This window comes from Macrosteles quadrilineatus, unplaced genomic scaffold (genome assembly GCF_028750875.1).
Source record: "Macrosteles quadrilineatus isolate MER2022 unplaced genomic scaffold, UCM_ALF_1.0 Scaffold_8__2_contigs__length_117827958, whole genome shotgun sequence".
In the NCBI taxonomy this organism is placed as follows: Eukaryota; Metazoa; Arthropoda; class Insecta; order Hemiptera; family Cicadellidae; genus Macrosteles; species Macrosteles quadrilineatus.
The window spans coordinates 105584483-105610330 of record NW_026542601.1 but is presented as its reverse complement, the minus strand read 5'-3'; the positions used below and the strand labels follow the sequence as shown (position 1 = coordinate 105610330).

The window sequence follows — 25848 nt, the reverse complement described above, 5'->3', positions numbered from 1 at the left end:
AAACAGAACTAAACCCCAATATTGAAAAAAAGTCAGGAAATATTTAGTAGACCTGTGTGTGTTATACTCTTTAGATGAATTGAAATAGTTTTTGTCTTAGTTTTAAGCACGGCAATAGTTATTTAGTTTATTTGACACTATATTTTCAGTATTGTAATGTTTAACCATGCATACTTGCGAGTAATAGATTCTTGACATGGCTATGGCCAAGTTTATTTTCAAACAGTAATTATTTAGTTTGTTATAGCCAAACTAAAAACAGTAATCCTGAGACAAGAAACAACATGAAGTAAATAAGTTGGTTCTGTTCTATGATGTGCAATAGCATAAAAGTTACAAGGATTACCAACAGGGTGCAGCACTATTAATTTTTTTTTAATTTATGACAACAGCTAATTTCCAACCAAAAGGTGAGTGAGCGTAGCGAACGAACTTCAACCTGGAGGCGAGTTAGCGTAGCGAACGAGCTCCAACCTAAAGGAGTGAGTGTAGCGAACGAACTACAACCAGGACGTGAATGAGCCATGCGAATACTTATGAAGTTAAACGGGGCGAAGCCCGCGGGTACAGCTAGTAATCCATAAACAGTAAGAATTCTTAAATGTTTAAAGGCTTCTTTGCTGAATCATCGTTGTTTATTTTTAACATAGTTTTGATTGATTGCTTCAGTATTGTCAAAATTTTGTCTAGATTCTTTTTTGAGATAGTTTCATATACACTTATACCATAAGATATATGGGATTGAATTTGGGGGAAATGATATCATTTTTTTAATCACAAAAAGAATGGAGGTTATTTTATTCAAAATAAGATTAAAATATTGGTCCCAAACTCCCAAAACAAATTACTATCCAAGGTCAGAAGGAACCTTACAGCTTCTGATATTTCAGTTGGTTGGTTTTGTACTTCAATATTGGGATTGAAATTATTCTTATTTTGTTTTGTTTTGAAAGTGACACATTTAGTCTTACTTATTATTAAAAATATAAAAATCCTCAATACAAGCTATTTCTGTTATGGATAACAACTCTACATCTACTGCAGTTTTTTCCAGATACTTTAGGATTAGAGTAATCTGCATAGCTTAATGTAAACTAACACTATGACACTGATGACTGTGGATTGTCAACAACTAAACACTAAGTAGGTGTCTAAAACATGCAGCTTGTGATGTTGTAGAGGAGACTTCACAACCAGTGTTGTTTAACAAGATCGGCAGCCTTCTCTCCAATCATGATGGAAGGAGCGTTGGTGTTGCCTCTCACAATGTCTGGCATTATAGAAGCATCAGCAACTCTGAGGTGTCCCACCCCCTTCACCTGCAACTGAGGGTTGACCACGGACGTAGGATCATCAGCAGGTCCCATCTTGCAGGTGGAGGTGGGGTGGTAACATGTCGTCACAAAGTGTTTAAGAGAACAAATCCTGAAGTCTCTTGAAGACACCACATACTTGGAGCAAGCAGGAGCAACGATTTCATGAAACTTGGTGTCCAACGATTCCATAGCTTTGGTTGACGCTAGCTTTGATAGAAATTCAGTGGCACGTAAAAGTGTTTCCATATCTTCATTGTCCGATAAATAACCTGAAATAATTTTGACCTTGTCTTTTGGATTTGTTGACTTTAACAATATCCTCCCTTTACTGCGAGGTTTAAGTAATGTCGGAAATACCATGGATATAAATCTTTTTGAATTTAGTTCCAAAAATGATTTACCCACTTCTTCTCTTAACCCAAGCATTCTCAAAGTCATTGTAAGTGCAAGTTTATCTTTCGCATCAAAATCAAAATGATGGAATTGAATATCTGGGATTTTTGAGGAGATATCAAGAGTGTTGATGAAGCCTGAGTAGGTCAGCATTCCATTGCCTGATAGTTTACCAGATCCTGTCATTAAAAAGTCATACATATAGTTGGTAATCGGCTTAAGCTGACGAGAGTAGTTGTATGAAAATACCAGGCCAACCATCAACATGTGATCTTGTAGGTTGTGTCCAACAGGCAAGTCTTCTATCACATCAATTCCCAGTTCCTCCAAATGTTCTTTTGGTCCTATTCCTGAAAGCATGAGAAGCTGTGGAGAGTTTATAGCTCCAGCGGACACTATTACTTCCTTCTTTGACCTGACTCTTACTTCGGCACCCCTATAGTTGATAATTTTTACTCCATTTGCCTTCTTAGAATGTTTATCAATTAAAATTTTTGTAACTAGTGAATTTTTTGAAACTTTTAAGTTTTTACGGGTTTTGATTGGTTTTAAAAACGCTTTGGCTGTGCTACATCTTCTGCCTCCTACAATTGTTCCTTGCAGCTTAGAAAATCCCATTTGAGAATCTCCGTTACAGTCGTTGTTTGCTTTGTATCCGAGTTCTTCCATTCCTTCTGCGTAGGTGTCTACTAACTCTGACATATAGTCTTTTTCAAAAGTACCTACAGTTAAATACCCATCTTCTCCGTGATAGTCTCTGTAGTTGTTGTGTTCCAAGACTTCCTTTGCTTCAACTTTTTCACTCTTCTTAAAGTATTTTAGAACACTATCATAGTCCCACCCTTCATTTCCTACCCTAGCCCATCCATCATAATCTTCTTTATTTCCTCTGACATATAGCATAGCGTTAATTGTGCTGGAACCCCCAAGAGCTTTTCCTCTGGGCCAGTTGCAGCTGTTGTTCACCATCGCCAGACAATTGTCTTCACCAGAGTCAGTTTGATATTGCCAGTCATATGAAGTCTTCTGCAGCGCACCGTACAATCCTGGGATTTCTGTTGATTTTGCTGGATTTCCTCCAGCTTCCAGCAGCAGGATTCTCCAGGAAGGTACCTCGGATAACCTGTTTGCAATCACAGCCCCTGCAGATCCTGATCCTACGATGATGAAATCGAACTCTTCCCCATCCTGAGGTCTATAGTGGTCTGGATAATCTGATGGGTTTGCCAATGAACATTCTGCTTCTTTGACCGATGAGTGTATGTCTTGTATTACGTAGCTGGCCAAGTCTTCTATGTTATGGGTTGAACATGTCTCTTGTACTGGTAGTGTGAATTTTTCTCCTTCCATGGCTCTGGAGAAAAAATCTCAGCGTTAACTTACTTCATACTGACATTAACCACTTCCAAAAAAGCAATATTGTATACAAATAATTTACCCTAAAAAAAATGTATAAATAAAAAGCACATAGATAGTTTAATTTGTTTCAAACAATATTCTGCAAAGCACAAATTTTTTCACAGAAATACACACTATCTCAGTGTAAGCCTAAGGCTTATCACGACATTTTCCACCTCTATCTTATCACTCTAACTTTGCAGCAATGGCTTTCCCGAGTGACTACCTATCCTTACTGTATGAAGGTATTCAGCAGAAGGGTTTTTTGTTTCTCTTTTGCAGGGCCATTGGCATTTTCTAATGTATTTTGTGAGGCAACAGCCCAAACCCAGATCTTTTTGTTCAGAGGCATTGTTAATCAATAGCCCAGTGACAAAATTACGTCTATGTCCACAATTGATGTCCTACTCGGCATCAAGATAGCAACCTTCGGTTATTAAGGCAAGAATTATAAATACAACAAACATAAGTGTTTGCATGGTTCTTGACTATTAGTTATTAAAAACCAGTTTAAAACTATTTCAATTGTTAATATTTTTTATGTGTATGTATCAAAGTTGTATGCTGTTTGCTGTAGGGTAGTTGTCATTCATGTAATTTATGTTATTGCCTTATGTAATTTGCTATTAAGCTGTATAAGAGCACTTAATAAAGGATTTTGAATTCGAATTTTGAAGAGGTTTGAGAGGGGCTTCCCCGCAAAGAGGAGTGAATTTTACAATTCAAATGCAAACTAATGAGTTTGAATTTCCAGTATGTTTTTTTTTTTTTTGAGAGAGCTTTCTCTTTATTTACATATAATTAAATTATTTTATTTATTTATGATTTTCAAATATCTACCAAAATTTTAGGTAGGCCTGGGCCTACCTGGCCTGCCCTCTGGAGCCGCCCCTGCGACACAAGCCCTATAACAGTTACTTAAACAATCAATTGCTTGTTGCGGCATTTAAATTTTTTATTAGTTTCTTTTAGTAGCCTAATTTGAATGTTTTATCACTTAAATTATTTATTGATTTTAGGTTAGTCTTTTGCCTGAGCCACTGTGATAATCTTAATTATTTATGTACCGGTACCGTACCTGCTTTTTTTAAATTATACACAAGTTTTTATGTATTTATTTATTCAATAAGTTAACTTAGTTACCACAATAATTCTTTACCAGGTGCATTTGTCTGAACAAAGGGCGGTCCTAGACATATATTTTGGGGGGAGTCACTGGGGGGTCTGGGGGTATGGAATACCCCCCAGCAAAGAAGGGGGGTCCGGGGTTCCCCCCCAGGAAAATTTGGAAAAAACGTGCTAAAATTAGTAGTTTTTAAGCTTTTTTGAGGACCTAGTTAATGTGTTCAAGCTTCCCAGTTTATTTTTTAAAGGTCAACAAAATGTTAAAAAATAAACTTGTATAATGTCATGTTTTTTTTTTTATTATTGAGACTTGTGGTTTTAATATCAAAGGAATACCGCAACATTACAACACATTCAAGCATGATTGATTTACATAAACACCCTTTCAACTGGTGCCAATGTGCATGCTAAACAGAAATTGTCCAAAATCAGACCATGATTTTGAACCAGAGAACTTATTTCATCTAAGAAGTGTTTAAGAACTAGCACCCAAAACACGACTGCATTATACCTGCCCAGCAAGCAACAGGTAACCTACACAAAGTACACTACCCAACTAACAATGCCGTCGGCGTCTCGTCACTGCTACCGCCTGAAGAGTTGGTTCTCAGTGTTCTAATTTTTTCCATGTCAGTGGCATTTTACAAGGTGTCAATGTGAGGATAAAGTTTTTGTGGTTGTGAGTAATTGTGCCGGGAATTAAATCCGTCCCTTCCGCATCTAAGTCTGAGACACTACCATTTTGTTGTTGTTTCGTGGCTAGCAACATACCAATTGGATAGTGTTATTCATGATATCAGGTGCTCTAAATATGAATTATATTTAATATTGCTGCCATTTTGATTAGGGGTGCAATATTGACCTCTGGTTTGCGTCTTTCAATCTCTCTTGATAAACCTTTCAAAATGAGGGGTCACATGATAGGTGTTTACATTTGAAAATTTGGGGCTGCCCCCAAAATACCCCATTTTGGGGGGCTGGGGCAAAGTTGTAATTTTGATGAAAAAGTGCAATTTTTTATGTTGTAAATATTTGCCGAGTTTTGTTTTCGTACTGCATCGCTTTAAAAAGTTAACTGGGGGGTTCCAGACTTTTGCCTAACTCTGTACCTATATTTTTGTTTTTAAATGTTCAAATATCCATTTTTATATTCTGACGCTTTTTTGTTGAGTCCGAACTAAAAGAAAATAAATAGGTTCACTGATGTCAATCTTATATAGGTAGTGTTTCCGATTACTATTACAGTTTCTAGGATCGATGTCTCATTATCACCTGGATGCCTCATTAGTATCAATTGATATGTTCTATGTTAAATCTTTGCCTTTGTCACGAAATAAAATAACCACAAACATATGGGGTATAGTGACATACATACGCCTAAAATTTTCACACGTGATATTTTACTGGTTTGACTTGTGAAATTTAAAAAAAATCCGGAATGTATGCGGAAGAATGCTGATGCTGTGCGCAAAATTATACAACTGAAGCCAGGTTTGAATGAGTCATCCTTGGCCTTGAAATTCTGACCATGGGAAAGGGGTATACACGGGGTGGGGGGTCTTATTGGGTAAAAAATAGTTTTTTCTCATTTTTGACCAATCAAAACACCAAAATTTCCCAATTTCTCTCTAGACCTTTTCAAAGAGCTTAAAAAAATAATTTAGTAGGCTATATTAAAGTGTATTTGAAAATTCCCATTCTTATGGAGAATGTTGTCAAATGTTGTAGTTTGCTTGTTTATGGATATATTTTGATCAAACTTGCTAAATTTATTTATTTAATACTAAGCTATTAATATTTTCCTAAAAACACACACTTTATTAGTTTACCTGTAGCAGCAAACCTAGGTACTCTTTAAACCCTAGTGTTATTTAAATAGATTTAATTAAAAATCTATTAATGCAGATGGAAATCTGCTTAGTCAGCAGTTTTGCTACGGCAGGGTATTTAAACTTAAGACATTGTTGCTTACATAATTCAACAAGCTAAACTACATTAAATGTTGTTCAGATTTTCGAAAATTCTCTACAGTCTACGCTTTAAAAAATTTATACACTTACCCACAAAAAATGTGTAAAAGAGCGGAGAAAATAATAAAATATTTCTTCATTGCAATAAGTGTCACCAGTTTACTACAAAACAGACAAAAAATAACTTTAGTGATTTTAAATCAAACAAACCAGTATAAAACAAATGTGAAGCATTATAATTCGAAACAATGATAACACCAACTAAACCAAACAACCAAAAGGGTAAAGGTTAAAGAAGTCATTCAAGATAAAACAAGGAGAATGACTGAACACAGCATACATATAACTCAATACATATCAATCCACACATATCACATATCAATACACATCAATACATATAAGCATACTTTCTGGAATATTTTATTTTTGCGACAAGTTTTCAAAAAGCGACTTTTAAGGCGCTCTCACTCGCACACACTCTCCATCTCTCTCTAAACTCCCTTTTGCCACGCTCGGTAGAATTCATCTTGTCTTGGTCTTGTTCGGGGAAATGTTGGAGTGAAGTTTTGCTTATATTAATCTCCCTTCTCCCTTCTACCTGCTCGGTTCGGGGTCTTGATCGGGGAAAAGATCGATAATGTGTCACCGCCTTAAGTTGACAGAGTTTGATACACAGTTTTTGTATTATTTCCATTGTAATCAACCTTAAAGTTAAGAATATAATGGAAACTCCATGTACGGTATCAAAACTTAAATTTATTTAATTAAAATAAATAACTTCTTGATCAGCATTGTAGGCTACACGTTATTAAATTTACGGAAAGTAAATACAAGAAACGTCTTATAACACTTAAAACATATATTTACGCTTATACTGTTACTCACAAGACGGTAAATATACAAAACAGATGGTAAGTGGTACAAGATACCACTTACCATCTGTTTTGTATATTTACCGTCTTGTGAGTAACAGTATAAGCGTAAATATAAGTTTTAAGTGTTATAAGACGTTTCTTTTATTTACTTTCCGTTAATTAAAATACAAAATTGATGGTAAAAAGAAAAGAAAAGGTTCACAATAAAGTTTACAAAGAGTGGGAATGAATTTACTAGTTTAAAGCTTTAGGCTAAGCCTATTACAATAATTATAACTTAGGTTCAGGTGTTATAACTTATTGCATGGATCTTTATCTCAGATGGGGTGATCGAGCGGCATTTGAATTTAATCTTTTGATTATAATATAGCCTAATAAAATTTGGTTTTGAAATATAAATCATATTCAAATAATTTTCTGTGTGGTTGAATTAATTAAAGTTCTGAATCAGCTTCTATTAGTTTCTTGACTTTGAATGTTAGTATTTAAATGTTCCAAAAATTAGGCCTAAAAATGTTCTAATGGCTTCCAAGGAAAGAAAATGTTTACTGGAGTGATTTCACCAAAAATTGATGTCTTCTTCAGGTAAATTTCTTGATGTAGTAATTATTAATGTTCTTAACAAGGACGGTTCTTCTTTAATCGAATTTCAATAATTTAGGTTCAAATATAGGCACTTTTTTATAAATTTTAATATTAAAATAGGCAGTTCACAATTTATATCTTCATTTAGCTCAGCTCTCTTGGAAGTCATGAAGGTTTGATGCATTGTTGCACTCACACATGTCAATGCTGACTTAATCACAGAGAATTGTAGGCCACTGTTCACACATACAGTATATTATAACAATTTTAATTTGCTAGAGAGCTAAAATTGAATTTTGGAAAGGTTTTTAAATAAAATTATATTGAATTTGAAGCAATTTTGTTACAAAAAATAAAGGCTATTGTATATTTACATGAAATTAGGTTATTTGAAAATGTTCTATGTTATATTGTATTACATTGATTACCTATTGGTCTGCATGGACAATTAATTATTATGGTTTGAAAAAGGATTGACATTTAGATAAAATGAAAAACATATGGTGAAAATTAAATTATTCTATTGAAAAATATCAGTGGAAATATTGAATTGTTACACCATAGTAACAATTATAAGTTGAAAACAATAACAAATAAATTCTAACCAGCTGACATTTAGTAGTTTATAACTATGCCATTCAGAATGACTATATCTAACTACATCAGACAGAACTATCTAAGAATTATAAAGATCCAAACCCTAATTCTACTACTTTTATTTATCACCATTGGATTTGTGATCTTTTATTATGGAACTCGTCACAATTAATTATGAAATTATCTTCAAGAACTCAACCATCGAGATCGTCCAACCGAAGAATCACTGCATCAAACAAGTTTGTAGACCTTCAGTTTGCGACACCGTCGATATGGACTTTGGTGTTCTAACAGCGTACAACTGCTGCAACTGTTCTGGCCTTCCTTTCACCTTCGCCACCATTGAAGAAAATTTAATTGGCAATTATGCTATCGTGTGTGATGTCCCAAAAAGCATGGAAAACTACTCCATTTATGACATCCAATCGATTGATAAGCCACCGCATCTTCGTGGAGTATGAAGAGGACCAACACCTCGCCATCGCTTGTCTTCCACATCATTGGGGTAAAAGTTTGATAATATTGGAATGAGTTGAGAGAGTTTGATACACAGTTTTTGTATTGCCATACTAACAATTAATTATAAATTGAAAACAATAACAAATAAATTCTAACCAGCTAACATTTAATACGTTAATTTAATCCATGCCTTGGCACAACTTGTCTAATGTGAAATTTAATCACTCAGGTTTTGATCTCATAATAGTCTTTCAATGACAATGACATTTCCCCCTTTCACTAACACGTACAAAACAACAAATGTACACAATTCATATTAGTACTTTTCATTTTAGTTGGTTAAGTTGATTTTTAAAATGCAATACATACAACAAATTAGTCATAGTCATAGCCACATTAGCCTATTTAACAGATTAATTATTAGTAACGGAAGGTAAAATCAACAAACAACAAACTTTTACAGTTGGTTTACTATGAAATTATATCTTCCATATCACATAATTCCTCTACACAATTACACATTATTCCGCATAAGGTAGAATAACTGTATTTTTCACTGTTATCGAATTGTATACTTCAATGGCCAGCTTGTACAAGAACACTGCCAACTCAATCGTTGTGATGATGCTGCAGCCCAGAAACAGACCAGCAAGGGACCCGACGTCCACTGAAACGAGACATTTGACTATTCTCAACTTTACCAGCAATGACATCACTCTGCCATATGCAGTATTTTTTTTTACTTTCTCCTCCTACACATAGTAAACTGTTTTCAACAACATGTCTGAGGTTTGGGTGAAAATTCCCTTTTTGGGTCTCCCTCAACCCAAAAAAGTGGGTTTAAAATTTATGTCTGTGTGTGTCTGTTAGGATGTGTACAGAGCTACAGACCACACCTGTGCCGTGTTCTGATTTTGATGAAATTTCGTATGTGGGTAATCTATGGTATCTCCAGGTTTTTTTCTATTTTTGAAATTTGTTTATGGCAATTTCCCAAAAACCCCATAACATTAAAAAATACAGAAAAATCTAAATTTAAAAAATGGCTCAAACAATTTTGATTAATATTTCACAAGTTAGTCCTCTTAACTTTTGACAAAATGGTATAACCCCATATTGCAGTAAAAAATATTATTCAAAAGTTATTGAAACTTTTGTGATTTTCTCCTATAAAATATCATAGATTACTCCCACTGCTTACCCATGATAAGGCACTAGTTTTAATCATAACCAGTTAAAGAAAAACGATCAAACCTGATCCTTAAATAGGTGGAACTTTTTACCAAAAATTATGTGGACTGTACTGAACAACTTGGAGTCAAAAGTGTGCTTTCACTTTGAATGTCCAGTTTAAGTCCCTTTTTTGGCTAATTGCACCGTACTATTTGTGATAACACCTGATATCAAAGAAAATAATCCTTATATATAATACGTGAAGGCGATTTCTACAAAACACTACTCCTCCATTAATAATGGACGGATTTTTAAAAACGACGTGTCAAAATAAAGTATTTTTTGTGTAGACGCCCCCTTTCACCAATTGATGTAATAAAAATCCCCGGGCTTTGCTCCACAGGCCATCAAAGTTGGAGTTTCTCCCATAAGATTAACATGGGGTAATCTAAATATTTAATTGGAAACTTTGTCCCCACTAATTTCAGAGAACGGCTGGGCGTAGAAACTTGGTAGAGGTGTCCAAAGAAAGGTCTTGGTCTGTAGATGAGTTATCAAAAGAAAAACTAAGCAAAATCCCTTAGGACTCTGCCCCAGAAGCCTTTAAAGATCCCTCCACAGAGTTGTTTACATTTCGGTCATGTGAATAATACTTTTTAATGAAACAGCTGTTCATTATTTTTATTAGCGAATTTCCCATATAGGGAATAAGCTATTTAAATTGTATTTCAAACAACACACATTTATTGGGAGTTACTAATTCTACCAAATAAGTATTTGCAATAATATTTTCTGATTTTAAAATTGATTTTATTCGTTATCATGTCATGTTTTCCAATATAACGTTCTGTTACGAAATCAGTGGAAAATCCTTTTATCAGCAATTCTTAAATTATTTCTTATTGAACTATCTTATATATATTGTACGGGTTGGTGTCTGCCTTTATCACCACTTTTGCCTACATTTATCCTATTATTCTACACATATCAAATATTTATGTAGAAATATCTGCTCTTATTGTGTCTAAAATCCAAACATAGAAACCTTGCCAAAAATGCCATCTTGACAAATTATTTGCACCTGCCTATACGGACTTTGGCGCACTGGGTTGGTAACATTATTGAAAATAACACAACATTTTGGCTGTAAAATATGGTACAAAGAGAAAATACTATTTAGGCAGCTACTGTCATGACAGAAAGATCATATTCCTTTTAAACTAGATCACATAATCCTTTATAAGATACGTTGATTAACAATATGTAAACGGCAATATATACGTAACAGCCAATTTACAATATTTTTGCTTTTTGTAAATGTCCCATTGCTATGTCATTTGCATAATTTGTTGCCAATGAACCTGCAAGACCATATGAACTAGGAGGCCCCTAACAGTTCAAGAATAAAAGCCAACTTCACTTCAAGTATTCCACTACACCTAACATTCCGTAGAGAGATTATATTAACAACATTATGTTATTGATAAGGCTGAGACAACTAACTGACATCCCCCATGTCAAGGAATTCCAGCTATAACAGTAACCACACAATCAATTTCTCAAAACTATGCTAGAGGGTTCATTAATTGACACAGAAGTACGATATGAACTGACGCAACACACGACGTGACGAAGGAAAAATCAAACTTACACTGTAACGGATATACCCTCCTTTGAAGTTAGAATATGTCTTCCGAAAAAATATTTTCTTTTGAAATAAAATCATATTACACTAATGAAATCACGGAAGTGTTTAGCTACAAAAGATCCACCAATACGATTTTAATACTATTTAAAGGTTCTTCCAAAGGAAGAGATACTATATAACATAGTAATTATAACTCCGATGACGTACGGTATGTGGAATGTTTTATTCATTGAATGATCAATCAAGTTTTGCAACTAACGTAATTAATATCATTATTGTTTTTACATTTATTACTCTTTAAACAATGCTAAATGCTCAAAATATGTATATTTCACCCAATTTATCGCAGTTAGATGAATTAACGTAAGCCTTGAAGGTAACCGTCGATCTCGACGGGTTTCATCTAGTACAGTTCTAATTGTTTCCCAAGCTCTAATTCAATGAAAGGGAAAACAATCAGCTGATTTTCCTTTGCTCTCATTAAGTTCTCCATTTGCCCACCACATGTTGGTTTATATTATCTATCATCAGTGTGTTTACTGTGCAAGAACATTGCTTTGAACCTTTTTGACATTCCATCCCCATGTTAAAGTTGTAGCCAGGGTTTTAATCAAATTTGTCTTAGTTGATGTGAGCCACCTACAGATTGCGCTGATCTAAATTTCTGACTTCTGCCGATTACACTATGGTTTCTACCAAGTCAAACTGATGGAATGACTTATTATGAGCTATAGCAACTGTTGTGACCCAGCAACTATGTCAGTAACAAAAAATAAAGTACAAAATAGAGTTTTAGACACTAGCGCAATCTGTGACTGGTTCACACAACTACGCTCTTTTTTAGTAAAAAATTGGCGACAGCTGATCCATATCTAGATGGGATGTCTTATGTTTGAACTTATAATTTTTACTTTGTCAGGTAGGCTTTGTATAACCTATTTGCTATATTTACCCATTTTAAGAAACATTCATTGAAAATTGTAAAATCCTGTAGGCTATTGTTAATTTTACTGATAGTCGAGTAAATCCGTACGAGAACCCTAAAAAAATTGCTTTAAATTGTTTTATTGGTTATTTTGACTTAGAATTATGTGTATTTTCCAGGAAAAAAAGTCTAATGAAATCGGAGTCTCGGAAGTCCAAAATTCAAGATGGCGTCCAAGATTTTGGTCAAATGTGTCCGTTAGCACAATAACTCAAGCAAAAATGATCCGAATTCGATGAAATTTGGTACAAACATGCAAACCTACATTTATTTGAACGAGTTCGCGAACCAGCATGATCGGACCATGGGAACAGGGGTTTATGGGGGGTTGTATGGGGTAAAAATTGGTTTTCCCCATTTTTGACCCTAAAAACATAACATTTTGCAATTTATTTCGAAACCATTTTAGGGCTCAGAAAAAAAATTAGTACATTGAAGCGTTGTCATGGGCCTAATACCTAGTTACGGAGAAAATTCAAAAAAAAAAATTAAATTTAAAATTCCTATGTTATTCTTACGTAGAATAAGAAAACTTGTTGTAGTTAGCCTGTATATGAAAATATTTTTATCAAATTTGGAAAATGCATTTGTTTTATACTAAACTATTTAACATTTTACTAAAAACACTTTTTTACCCTCCCTGTCGCAGCAAACCGAAGTACTAGTTATAGTATTGCTATTTAAATAGGGAATAAATGTGATATTTTTTATGTGATATTTTAGTGTAAATTCAATCAGGCAAATTGAAATTCGCTTAGGGTGCAGGTTTGCTGCGGCGGGGGTATTTTAATTTATGACTAATTTTTGCTTGAAAAATCTAATAATATGTCTTAAAATAAAGATCACAAGCTTGCTAAAATGCAACATGCGTATTTTATTTACTTAAATAAATATCTAAGTATACATTTTTAGCCCGAAAGGATTTTTTAGATAAGAATAGGCTTGTATTAATCGGGAATCTGAGCTATCATAAAGCCACATTTCAACCCAATCCGACCAGTAGTTAATGCGTGATTGAACTTCAAACAAACAAACTGTCACATTTATAACATTAGTAATAGTATAATATAGTCGCACTTTCTTGTGGTTAGTAGTAAAGCATTATACAAATAATAATTCATAATTTTCATCAAGTTGTACACTGTTATGATCACTTTACGAACTGTCACATTGTTCTCCAAGCTGGTAAAGTCCACAAGCTGTAGTACAAGGTAACCCATACTTTGTTGCAGGAGCATTGCAAATTCTTGCAGTAGAGTAGTTGCAGTGAACAAATCTTAAAAGAATCTCTGGAGTGGCACTTTGGGTCATCGAGTCGTTTTTATTGTTTATTTTTTTCCAGCAGAGCATCTCAACATTATTTTTTTGCATTAATTGAAAAAAACTCTTCAAATGAATAATAGTTCTTTTCTTTTTTTGGCAGTTGATTCACTAGATTTATGAAATAATTTTGGTTTATTTTACTTTTAAATTTGGTAGGAAAATGATTCAAAAATTTTGATCCCATGAAGGTTTCCTTTTTTTAGTTTTTTCATAGAAGCTGAGATTGATAAATTTATATAAATTTTATTTCTGGTTTCATATGAATGGACATTTTTTTCTAATTTCCCAATTTTGTTTTAAAATTCAGGGACAAATTCATAGACATATTTCTGACTTACTACCGCGAAATGGGTAGTTGCCTTCATAATAATTAATAATAATTTTAACCTTTACATACATTTGGCTCTCGAAATGGAAACTATAACAGGATTCGTAAGATTACAAAACAAATCTTCAATTTTAAACTAGAAAAGATGTGCAATGTTTGGCAGTATGATTTCAGCCATGATTCGTCGTTCTCCGGGCTCAGGCCAAACCGTGTGCACGTTTACATTTGTTATGTTGTGTTATTGATTTAATCATTATTTTACAATTGTATTTCATCGACACATCAAAAGCATCTAATATACGACTCCAACGGAAGGAAAACCAAGATATAAAAAAAGAAACACTGTTAATTTTAAGTAACATAAAATTGATAATTTTAAAAACATATTTCGAGTATTTGTCTTTTTATATTTGGTTTTTTATTGTAGTCTAGATTAGGGGCCATTGCCCCTACAGGCCACTAGTTATAGTACATATTTATTGATCAGACAGTCAAAATGTGTAGTTTTGAAAATTGATCGTTTACAGTTATCGTTTGTCTAAGTATAGCATGATTCTTATAGCATTTTTAGAGTTTCAGAACTGTATCTAAACATTTTGGGCGTTCCTCCATAGATTGCCAGACCATAAGACAAAATATTTTTATTTTAGAATGTCCAGGTTACATTAGTTACACTGGCCTAAAAACATATAACCCTGAAGAAAGTTTTTGTATTATGATTTGTGTATATTTAAGATTTGTGTCTAGGTTAAGCCCAAAAATTGAGTATGCTTAAGATCTCCTTTTTTTACGGGGTAGAAATGGGATTTTCCCATTTTTCACTGTGAAAAGTTGCAATTTATTTCCAAACCATTTTGAAGAGATCATAAAAACAAATAATTTAGTATACAGAAGCGTTGTTGTATGCCTAACGGTTACGGAGAAAATAAAAAAGTGTACATTTAAAATGACCATGTTATTCTTATGGGGAATAAATAATGTCTTAAAGCTTGCTTGTCTATGGAAATATTTTAGGGAAATTTGGAAATTTTTGCCATATTGAAAAAAAACCCTATTTTCGAGACTCCGATTTTATTAGACTTTTAGTTTGGTATTATTTCACATACTTATTGGAAATGTAAACCATCAAAAAATCTTTTAAAGCAATTTTTTTAAGGTTAAGGGGTTTTATTTCATATCTTGACTAGACTAAATTTGATCTAAATAACTGTAAACATGAACAACAATACGATTGGAATCATATGAAGTAAAAAAAACATCTGATTAACAACAGTATTACCGAAATATACCTGTTAACATTATACATATAATTTTTTTTTATAAACTACTTGTGAACTATTACAAAGTAAAAGAATTGAATGAGCGTAAAAAAAGTATTGAAACAAATTGTATTACTTGACTCAACACAGAATTCGCTTATGACAAGTGTGTGTTAGTATCTGTGGAGACGATACAGGCCACGATGAATTGTTATCCAAGCGTACCAACTAACAATTAAGATATGGTAATTTTCAGAATTCCCATAAGAATCACATAGTTTTTTTTTATAACTATCCCACCACCACTTAAGATAATTTAATGATTAAGAATACTAAATTGCATATATTTTTTAAGGATTTACAACATGGGTATAGCACAGACTAGGGATAAAAAGTTTTGTTCCCTATGGTGACCAAAGTTGAAATAAGTTATTTACTACTAACAACTTAAGACAGATTTTTACCTATTTTCAACCCCATACAACACGTTTGCTGTATATTTTTTTTTATCTTAAATCATGAATAGTTTATAGATATTACATACAGTTTCAAAGGTTTGTACCAAATTCGGTCTAAATTGGAGGTTCAGAAGAAAATTTACAGGGAAAATAGTAAGGTTTATAATTTTTTTTATTTTTGGACGCCATATTGGAAAAACCCAATTTCCGAGACTCCGATTTTATTAGACTTTTAGTATGTTATTTAACATACTTTTTGGAAATGAAAACCATCAAAAAACCTTTTAGAGCAATTTTTTTAAGGTTAAGGGTGTTTTTTTCATATCTTGACTAGACTATGAGGTCTGTTATTCTGTAGCCTATGTGAGCAATTTTTTCACATGATAAAAAGTATCATTAAACTTGTACTGAAAGTTATTTTCCAGGACTTGCTCCGCTTATTCCTGTTCTCGGCTTTGCCTCGTAATGTACATGAAACGCACTCTCCCATTACGGTATTGCCTCGGAAATATAAAACTTCACACTGGAAAATGCCTCTTTTGGTACTAGTAAAATATACTATTGAAAGTTTATTATAAAAAGATAATTTATTGGCATTTACCACATCCTCCCACCACCAGCAATTAGTACGCAGTTGGTAAAGCCCATGACTATGAAAGTTATGTTTACGACACTTGATATAGCCTAATATTTTAAGGTAGTATGAAACTGCACAGCATTACGCTAGGTTTGTATAACATAGTTTGCAATTATTGTCTGTTTATGATTATTCATTCAAATCATTAATTTTATAAAGTTTGTATTTTGAGTACAAAAAGAGGTTAGCATTGCTTAGTAATTAAATTTGTACAAGAAAACTTAAAAAGACAATTATTCTCACACATTTCACAATTTTGCATCTATCTACTTTCCATCTATCTACATCCATCTACTTTGTGTCTAGCTACCGATAACAGGTGCGAGATTTAAAGAAAATGTATACTGGCCAAAGGCGATATTTTCTCTTTTGTCATACATACAGTGTATGAGGCGTTTTTTTACCCTTAAATATTTCATCTAATTCACAAATAAAACAGACAAAGAACTGTGAATACAAGTAAAAAAAAATTCTCAGCGTATTTCTTTATTATTTATTTAAGAAACTCACCTAAAAGGTCACTCCAGGTAAAGCGAGCTCTTCTAATGTAACTGGTAGCATAGTTTGTTTTGTAAATTATCTCCACGAATCCCAAGAACCTTGAGTAAACATTGATTACTATGTAATCAGACATAATCGCTATGCTTATAAAAGGCAAATATCACTGACTGAAAAATGATCACTATCACAAAATATACGACCTATAATTATTATCAAATTTGGTACAGGGGGTCCTTGTATGGTGTGTAGATATGCAATAATACGTAGTTTTACAAAATTTTATATTCAAGGGGGGCTTAGGAGGGAAGTTATTATTAGCTATTTCAGGTGACATTTGACCCTCTAGCTTTTATATTTTGGTCTGTGTAAGCTGAACCAATATGTATCTTAAATTTGATGGGATATATAGCTAGTGCGGAATCAACTGCAGTTTTTGTATTTATAGTTCTTTTCCATCACCAAAAAAAGGCAGTTCCCATTAAACCAAGATTAGCAAACAAACTTTTTGTTTCATTAAAAAGCAGCACCTATATTTTGTAGATAATAAAAATACATAAACTAGTAAAAGTGGATGAAAAATGTACAATTAAGTGCTTAAAGTAACAGTAAGCACTTAATTACATTAAAGGAGTTATTGCTCATACTATTACTTCCGAAATACGTACCACCAAATAAAACACATAAAATTCAAAAAACATCGGGAATGTTCCATTCTAAGACTTTATTTTAATATAAGCCAAACTGTTGTAAAATTGTGATAGTTTTCCTTAACATGTTTGCTACCTACATGTTAAAAATTACATAAATATATACTCGACCGTCCCACCTATGCCCCACAACAACTTTACCATAGACCTCCATCCCAAACGTGCACCGCTCGGGCCATTCCAATACACCACCATACGTATAGAGTCCCCGGCTTATTTAACACGTTCACTGCTGAAAACCTTTATACAGGCGCTCCTAAACTGAGGCGAGGCTGGGCGGAGCCCCGGCACGCTAACTGAATCGGCGATCGCTATTGGCATTGAAATATAAGACAAATCACAAAAGACCAGTGGTGATTGTTCTGCGTTACCCCGAAAGTGGACGTAGTTCACTGAAACACCCAAAGGTAGCAGCACTGCCTGGATCAATAACCAGAGTCTTTGTAATATGGCTCGAATAGAGAAAATCCTCGAAAACGGGACAAAAGAATTGCCAGACGAGATTTTACGGGAATGTTTGGTACGGTACCAACCTACACCAAAATAAAGCTCGCATTCTACGCTACAGGATGGCAACAATTACAATGTTCCCGGGCAATGGCTGAGCTCACATTGAAGCAAAGTTGTTGGCATTGGTGAAGGACGTGATTTCCCGCCCCGCACCAGTGGCGCTGGTACTGTGGGGCGAGAATTCCCGCCCCTCGTACTGAACGTGTTTTAAATGTGTCTCCAATCGTATTGGTCCATTTTTACACCTTGATATTTTATATAGGTCTTTGGGGATATATGACACATATGGAACGCCTGGTCTTTGGATTTGACGATTGGTGTATTTAGTACAACACCATATAGTTGGTACACCTGTTTTCGTTTTTATTGTATTTGTTCAACGTGCTTATACTAGTTACAGCTACAGTAACATCCAGGTGGTAACCGCGTGTTTCTCAGTGAAGCTGAGGTTATACTGTGTGTATGTTTGTTCTCTGCAGTTGTGTTTTAGTTGGTTTTGCGGCATTGGGTTTACGGCGCAAAATGGGACATACAGGGCTGCGCCGCGGCTGAGGGGGCTCCTTGTTGCGGCAATTTGTATTAACATAGTATTACAAATATGCGAATGCGACTATTACTGGGGGGGAGGGGGCGCCACGCCCACTTTTACTCCGGGCGCCGCCAACCCTAGGGACGGCCCTGTGGGACAATCAATCCACAGTAAAACTGCATTATAAATTTTTGCTATAGACCGACGGCTCACATATGTGCCGGTTTTAAACGGTAGTTAATCAAAACGATGGAAACAAACGCAATTTAGTATAAGTAACAATGTTGGAAGCAAGAATATTGCATATCAATTGTTTCAATTTTTTATTTACGGTCTGAGCTACTGACCAATTTACTACTTCCACTCTCCCCAGTTTTTTTTTTCACCCTACTGGTGCATATATGCATTTCTATTTATTTTTCTTTGAATGATAAATATCTCCAAAGTTAAAGCATACCCCGTTGGAGTAATATCTCCAGTGACTTCTTCACTTGGAATGAAGGAGTATTCTGTTGTGTACGTAGTATCTGAGCAAGGTCTCTCGCACTTACAGCTCATAAACATGGGTGCAGTCCAGGCAGGTATATTGAAATGTTCACCATCAACTCGAGCATTCCTAAAGCGTTCTGCAACATATGAAAATAGGTTTATCTTTGAAAAACTACTTTGTATAAATAAATGTGTTGCCTCCAAATTCGGATGTTAATGTTCCACAAAATGTAAAAGAAAATCATTTGGTGAACTAGAATCTTTTGTGATTTTCACTTTAATAAATTGTTCAAAATAGGAGGTTACCTAACGAATTCACTTGCATTTAATTACATGAATGAATGCAAGCTGTAAATTTATAAAGTATTAAAAGTGAATTCAACACTTACTATTATTAATATCCAAGCATTTAAAATGCTGAATTCCGCACGTTTCAGCATATCCTGTTAACAAAACAGAATTAATTATGGATATCCGAAAACCTTAAATTAAAATGAATTAATATTAATAGACAGTGTGGAATATATTTCAATGTTATGGTACTGTTTGTTAAAATTAATAAAACCTTAGTGCTTTAAGAAACCTTTATGATTATTGCGGATGTTTTACATGATTAGTAAAAAAGAGTTCAGGACGTTTAAGTTAAACTTTGGTTCCTTTGGTCAAATTTGTTTTTGTTACAGATAATTTTATTAAGTTTTCACTAGAACCACATAAAAAAAGGTATGTACAGAAGAAAAGAAAACACACTTATGGGACAACCAAGCCTTTTCAGCTCTGGTATGTTGTGCCGGAAATATAATAGTGACAAGCTGAGAAGAGCCCGAACACCTAGCACTGTGAGGAAATTCCTATCGCACATGGTGTTGAAATGTGTCCTTGACACCTCTTAACCCTTCCCGGACCTGCCTAAGTCTTCTTGGCGATAAAGGACGGGTGGCGGATATATCTGCTTATGGTTTTTGATGTTCCGGGCGGGAAGCAGATATATCCGCCTTCTCTTCAGACAGACTGGCAGGTGCTTGAGCAATAACCAAATGTTTCACAGTACCAAGGCGCCACTTTCCTGCTCTCTCCATGGCTGTGCTCTATCCTGCACTCCCCCCTCTCTCCCGCTCCTTCCCCTCTCTCGCGCCTCCCCCTCTCCTGCGCACCACCCATCACCTCTCCTACGCTCCCCCCTCGACGTTTCGCGCTCAACACTACGTTGTCTTTATTTATTGTTTACATATTGTTCTTATTTATTGCCTAACGTTTTCATGGTCATTTGTTCAAAGATGTGGGGCGGATATATCCGCTGCTTTTCTACTCATGCGCGGACGGGTAGCGGATATATCTGCATAGTTAAAAACGAGTCAAAAATTATTTTGACAGTTATGAAGTGTTCCATTGTGTTTATTTTATGTATACTTATATAACAAAACACAAATAAAGAAAATAATTTTTTATTTTTTCCTTTAATTTTTTCTTGTTCTATGTCACGATTTCGCCCGTCCGGGAAGGGTTAAGTGTGCCATGGAGTGTATCCTACATTCTACTTCTAAAACAGAGTTAGATCTCTTCTCATTAACTGTCAAGAGGGGAATCATTATGGATTTTTTTATGTATTATCATTTTTTGTACAGTTATTTATAAGAATAAATCAACCACAGGGTTTTACAGCCGGAACATCTAGAGGGTTAAAAAGTAGACAAACAGCTCTTTATCTGAACTAAGTAATACGCTGTCTATGCTACTTTTATGGTGTACTGCCCCAGGTACTAAAAGAGTAAAACTTAAAGAAATAATTTTACGTTACAGTATAGCAAACGTAAATTACAAAAGTATATAAGAATGAAGGAAAATGTTGCTATGCATGTAAAAACTCTTTTCTCAAAATGCTACCCTACTTCCTCCTAAGGAAAAAAGTAGTATAACCAACTTGTGTTTACTTACGGTTGAAATGGTACATGTAATATGGCAAACAGCCACATTGGCGATAGATTTCTCTTTGACGACATCTCAACATACATATATAGGGGTCTGTGATAGACATATTACATCCACGAGCAGATTCTGCAATTCTCGCAAACGTTTCATCCGTTCTGACCATATTTACCAGAACACTAATCCGTGAAACTGTAAAGTTTTTCCAGAAAACTAAATACTTGTGAGAAACTTCAGGATAAGAATTAGGGTTGTGGACCATGATCTGAAATGTTGAAAAATAGAAAAAGGTTATTTTAATTAAATTATAGATGTTAAATGTCCTGATATAGGAGTAGGTACCGGTAGTATACAATTTCCATTTGTGCTTTCAATTCCTCCTCTGCAATGACCACCTTAATTTTGTCAACAGGGTTTTCCACCTTTAGTTTCCAGAATTTTTTTTATCTAGGTCCTACTATACAGTATCTATAGAATACAAAATAAAATCCTAGCATATAGTGTTTGATTACCTTGGGTCTTATACCTCAGAGGCAAAATGAAAAAAAAAACTTCCAAGTCTGGGAAATTTGATGTAATGACTGCTTGTATCTGTAATTGCCTAAAATCATGCCTGCAAGAGGTTATTACCAAAGTACAGTTCTTGAAATATTTGTAATCTACTGATGCAGTAATGATCATAGCTTTCCAAACAGCCTACATAAATAGCAATTTTGTACACAGAAGATGTAATACTTACTGAATATCCTCTGGTTTGCAGATTCGTTTTGAATATTTCAGTGTCAAGTGACTTCAGAGCAAAAGAGAGGCCACTGTCTCTTCCAGCAGCATTATTGCGAAGACATTCTAAAGTTCCATCAGATTTCTCCTCAGGAGGGACCCTAGGTAAACTGACAGAAAAAGACAAAATGGTCAAAGTTTATGTTTATTACTAACTTTAAAATGTCAAATCCAGGCAATGGTCAAACTATTTGTTCTCTTTGTTATGTGAAAATTTTAAAATAGCTAAACATTGAAAGCTTGCAAAGTAGTAACGACATTTTCTCCCCTATGGTGTTAAAACTAGAAATATGGTGGATGAGATAATTTATGCACCTCGTATGTATGTATTTTAAACACGTAATACTCAATTTTGTATTCTCCTTTTTCTTTTATACACATTTTTGTCATATTTTGTTGTCATGAGGTGCAGCAAAAATTACCCATATTGAAATTCAATAGTGCGAGGCCTTAAGAGTATTTTTGAATATAACCTGGTTCTTATGTTTATAAAAAAAAAACATTTAATATAGTCAATATGAAAAACTTAAGTCAAAAATACACCAGTATCTTACTCATCTGAGCTTCTGTCAGCAGTTCTGCTGTTAAAAGAGTAACAAAATCCTTCCTCGGTCATTTGCTTACGGAAAAGTTGCCGGCATTTGATCATTCTTCCTCTCCATTTGCAGTTTGAGATCATTTCATTAATATTGGGCCGGACCTGAAATATAATCATGAAAACTTCTAAAATCCTCTGCAGCTAAATATTGTACAGTCATCTGTTTGAACGTGTTCATACTAGTCCTAGAGTATGATGTACGTACAGCTTAACAGGATGTGAATATGTAAAGTATGTGGTAGTGGTTTGCCTACTTCTCTTTCTCGGCTCCCAGTGAATTTTAAATTATTTTTGATCCTTTGTAACTATACAAGCAAATTTAACTTCTTCTGGTAAATTCTCATTTGAGTTATGGGAACTAGGAACCCATTTAGACTTTCATTAAATGTATACATAAGAGAACTTTATAATGACCCAGATATTATAGCAATGGTAAAGAGCAGAAGATTACGATGGCTGGGACATGTATATAGAAAAGATGATAACAGTATGATTAAGAAGGTATGTATGGATCGATGGGGCAACCATAGAAGGACGACGGCCGCTGGGACGGCCCAGATTAAGATGGAATGACCAAGTGAGGCAGGACCTCAGGAGGTTAGGAGCAAGTGGTGAGTCGGTGGCTCAGTCGGTAGCGTCGCGGACTTCGGGCCCAAGGCAGTAGTGTCGTGGGTTCGGATCCTGGTCACTGCCACTAACTTTTATCAGTACAGTTCACCTTTGTACTGTACCGGCTCACCCCTTGCTTTGCTGGATACGTTCCACGCACAGATCTGTAGGTAGTCTATGTGGACGGGCAAATGCAAGGTTAGAAGAGGCCGCCAACCTCTTTAAAAAAAAAATTTGGAGGCAGCAGAAGACAGGCAGCAGTGGAGGAGCATTGTTGGTGAGGCCAAAAATCACTTGGGATTTGTGTGGCCACAGGAGTAAGTAAGTAAGTAATCCAATGAATCTAGTAGATCTAGATTCATTAGGCTAAATAGGTAATAATTAACAGTTGTATTAGTTTTACGCTACATTAAATCTGTGATGAACTTACTGTCAAAAACAAGTCGAATATTTCTTCATTGGGAATATAGCGGAGATTGTTGTTGAAACGCTCCATATAGAGATTTGGGTGATGGAGAAAGGGGTATTTCATCAGATCCATTGCTAACACTGAGTGAATAAACCTTTCTTTTTCATTTGAGGGCATATCCTTCCTGTAAACAATTCTAGACGTAAAAACGCTTAAATTATTATACAAAATTAGAACTGTGCATATCCTTAGTGCTATATCTCCCTTAAGGGTCTTAATGCAGGAAATGAAACCTAATAATCAATTAAACATTTAAGAGATTATCTTTATGGAGATTTTATTTTTCCAACCCCCCCCCCTCCCTCCCATAGACCCCCCTTGCACACCACCACTCCCTTGCATACACCATCAGTTGATAGACCTTCCTTTCGTTCCAACACGTGGTCAAAGAAAAAATAAAGTTCCATTCAAGAATGTTCCTTCCTTTGATTTTAGTTGGGGTTCTCGATTTCCAATTGTTATTAAGAAATTATCAAATTATCCAATTGTAAATATCTTACTTGGCATTTTTTGACAGTGTTCTAAGTTCTAGGTATTTTCTAACATTTCACATCCAATATCCGCTATCGATCCATACTATAAGCCATACATCATTTTGTCGTTTAAGTCAACTGAGTCCTTAAAACTTAAAAAAGTCAAAGCATTTCTCTTTGTTTCCAGTTTCCAGGGTCAAATTTTCCTTTCGGTGTTTACAACAGTGAGGAACACAGAGTGGTCACACAAATTTGATTTGGTCTAAGAAAAATCTGTTCCTACATCTCATTTGGCACTCCTTGTCGTTGGACTATAAATTCAATAACTCTGCTGAACAAAGTTGCAAGTGACAAAAGTAAATATTTTCAGATTTCGGAAAACTTAAAACGTCCAAGCCAATGTCAACACAGCCAGTGTCCCGCTTGTATGAGCGAATTCCCGCACAGTTTTCAATCTCGTGAGCGCTGCCAGACTTTGTATTTTTAAGAGCGAAATATCCCACGCGGCAGAGAATGTAATTTGCATTGTTGATCTTAAATAATCTCAATAATTTCACAAAGTATGTTTTGCAACGTTGTTTGGCAGAGATATTCAATTCATTATGGTGTTTTCTAGCAAGCGGTTGACATTTAAGGAAAAAGAGGTGTTAGCCCGTGTTTGGGTCATTCCCTAACAAAAAAAAAAAAAAAACCAAAAACAACCATAACGCTGACAAATTATCAACTCACCTTATGCCCTTCAAATACTGGAACAGTTTTGACCGCATCACCTTGCTGTTGGAACAGATTGTGACAGCTGGGAAGTCTGCATTCTCTAGGCTGTAGTTGGGGTTATCTACAATCAGCTCCACATTACTGTGGGTGACATTAGTTCCGAGCACGTAAACATGCCGGGTCAGAAGTACGGTAGCAACCACAATCAAACATCCCCAGAAAACTCTGTAGTCAAATTAAAGATACCAGATTAGAATTATATAATGTTATATTCTTAATGTGAGTCTGGCATTGCAGACTCGTTAAAAACAGTCTTTCAAGTTTGTCTTCTTCGATACCAAAGGTGTGTGGGGTGGTGAGGATTGTTAGAAAGTACACATTGTCTTAAAAATAATGCTTTGTAAAGTAGAAAACAATATTTCTTCCGAAAATGCACGAACTGGCCTTTTAACCTGTCACTCAACTGTAGCCCTTCTTTTAAATTTAAAGGCATTGATGGGTATTTCTCAGATATTGAGAAATTAGAGACACAACTCAGTAGTACGCAAACATAAACCAATATTCCAGCCAGGAAAAGAATATAATTCATTTTCCCACTTGTAATCACTACATCAAGATAATTTAAGTGGAGTAGACCTATGAGCACGGGCACCTGCAAACATTTCCTTCAGGAAGTGCTACCAATATAATATTGTTCCAAGGGCCGGATCAAGAGGCCCTCCCCCAGAAAGTTGATACAAAACTGTTTAAAACATAATTAAGTAGGTACATTTCAGTCTAAAAACCAAAATTATAACATTAAACCAGCATTTAAAACATACTTATTCATCGCTAAAATTGTTTAAAACCATTCAGAGCATATAGTAAATTAAAAATTTAGTTTTCCCAAAGGGGTCCATATTGCTCGCCCCGTGCAGGCACAAGTAGACCAACGCCCAGTGATCAGATGCAGATAGTAATTTAACTACACTGTTTAGAATTATATAATGTTAAAACAATTATTTATAACAAAGC

The 25848-nt window shown here is 34.7% G+C and overlaps 1 protein-coding gene across 2 annotated transcripts; it reads right to left on the bottom strand.

The window, feature by feature from the left end:
- Nucleotides 1-784: 784 nt before the first annotated feature.
- LOC129001758 (glucose dehydrogenase [FAD, quinone]-like) lies at nt 785-21420 on the bottom strand. Of its 2 annotated transcripts, XM_054429193.1 has the most exons (6): nt 21201-21420; nt 19655-19708; nt 19234-19402; nt 17040-17128; nt 6293-6364; nt 785-3063 (listed from the first exon to the last, which is right to left on the bottom strand). In XM_054429193.1, the coding sequence occupies exons 5-6, from the start codon at nt 6340-6342 to the stop codon at nt 1188-1190; spliced, it is 1926 nt and encodes a 641-aa protein (XP_054285168.1). In that variant the 5' UTR covers nt 6343-6364; nt 17040-17128; nt 19234-19402; nt 19655-19708; nt 21201-21420; the 3' UTR covers nt 785-1187. The 2 variants fall into 2 exon arrangements, with proteins under 2 accessions (XP_054285168.1, XP_054285169.1); XM_054429194.1 differs by lacking the exons at nt 17040-17128; nt 19234-19402; nt 19655-19708; nt 21201-21420 and having other exon boundaries at nt 6293-6437.
- Nucleotides 21421-25848: the final 4428 nt, after the last annotated feature.

Excerpts from the sequence above, each read along its gene's own strand:
- LOC129001758 (XM_054429193.1), bottom strand. The coding sequence starts at position 6,342 with ATGAAGAAATATTTTATTATTTTCTCCGCTCTTTTACACATTTTTTGT. Across the intron at positions 3,064-6,292 it reads CTTTTACACATTTTTTGTGG|AGCCATGGAAGGAGAAAAAT; the intron begins GTAAGTGTATAA and ends TTTTTTCTCCAG.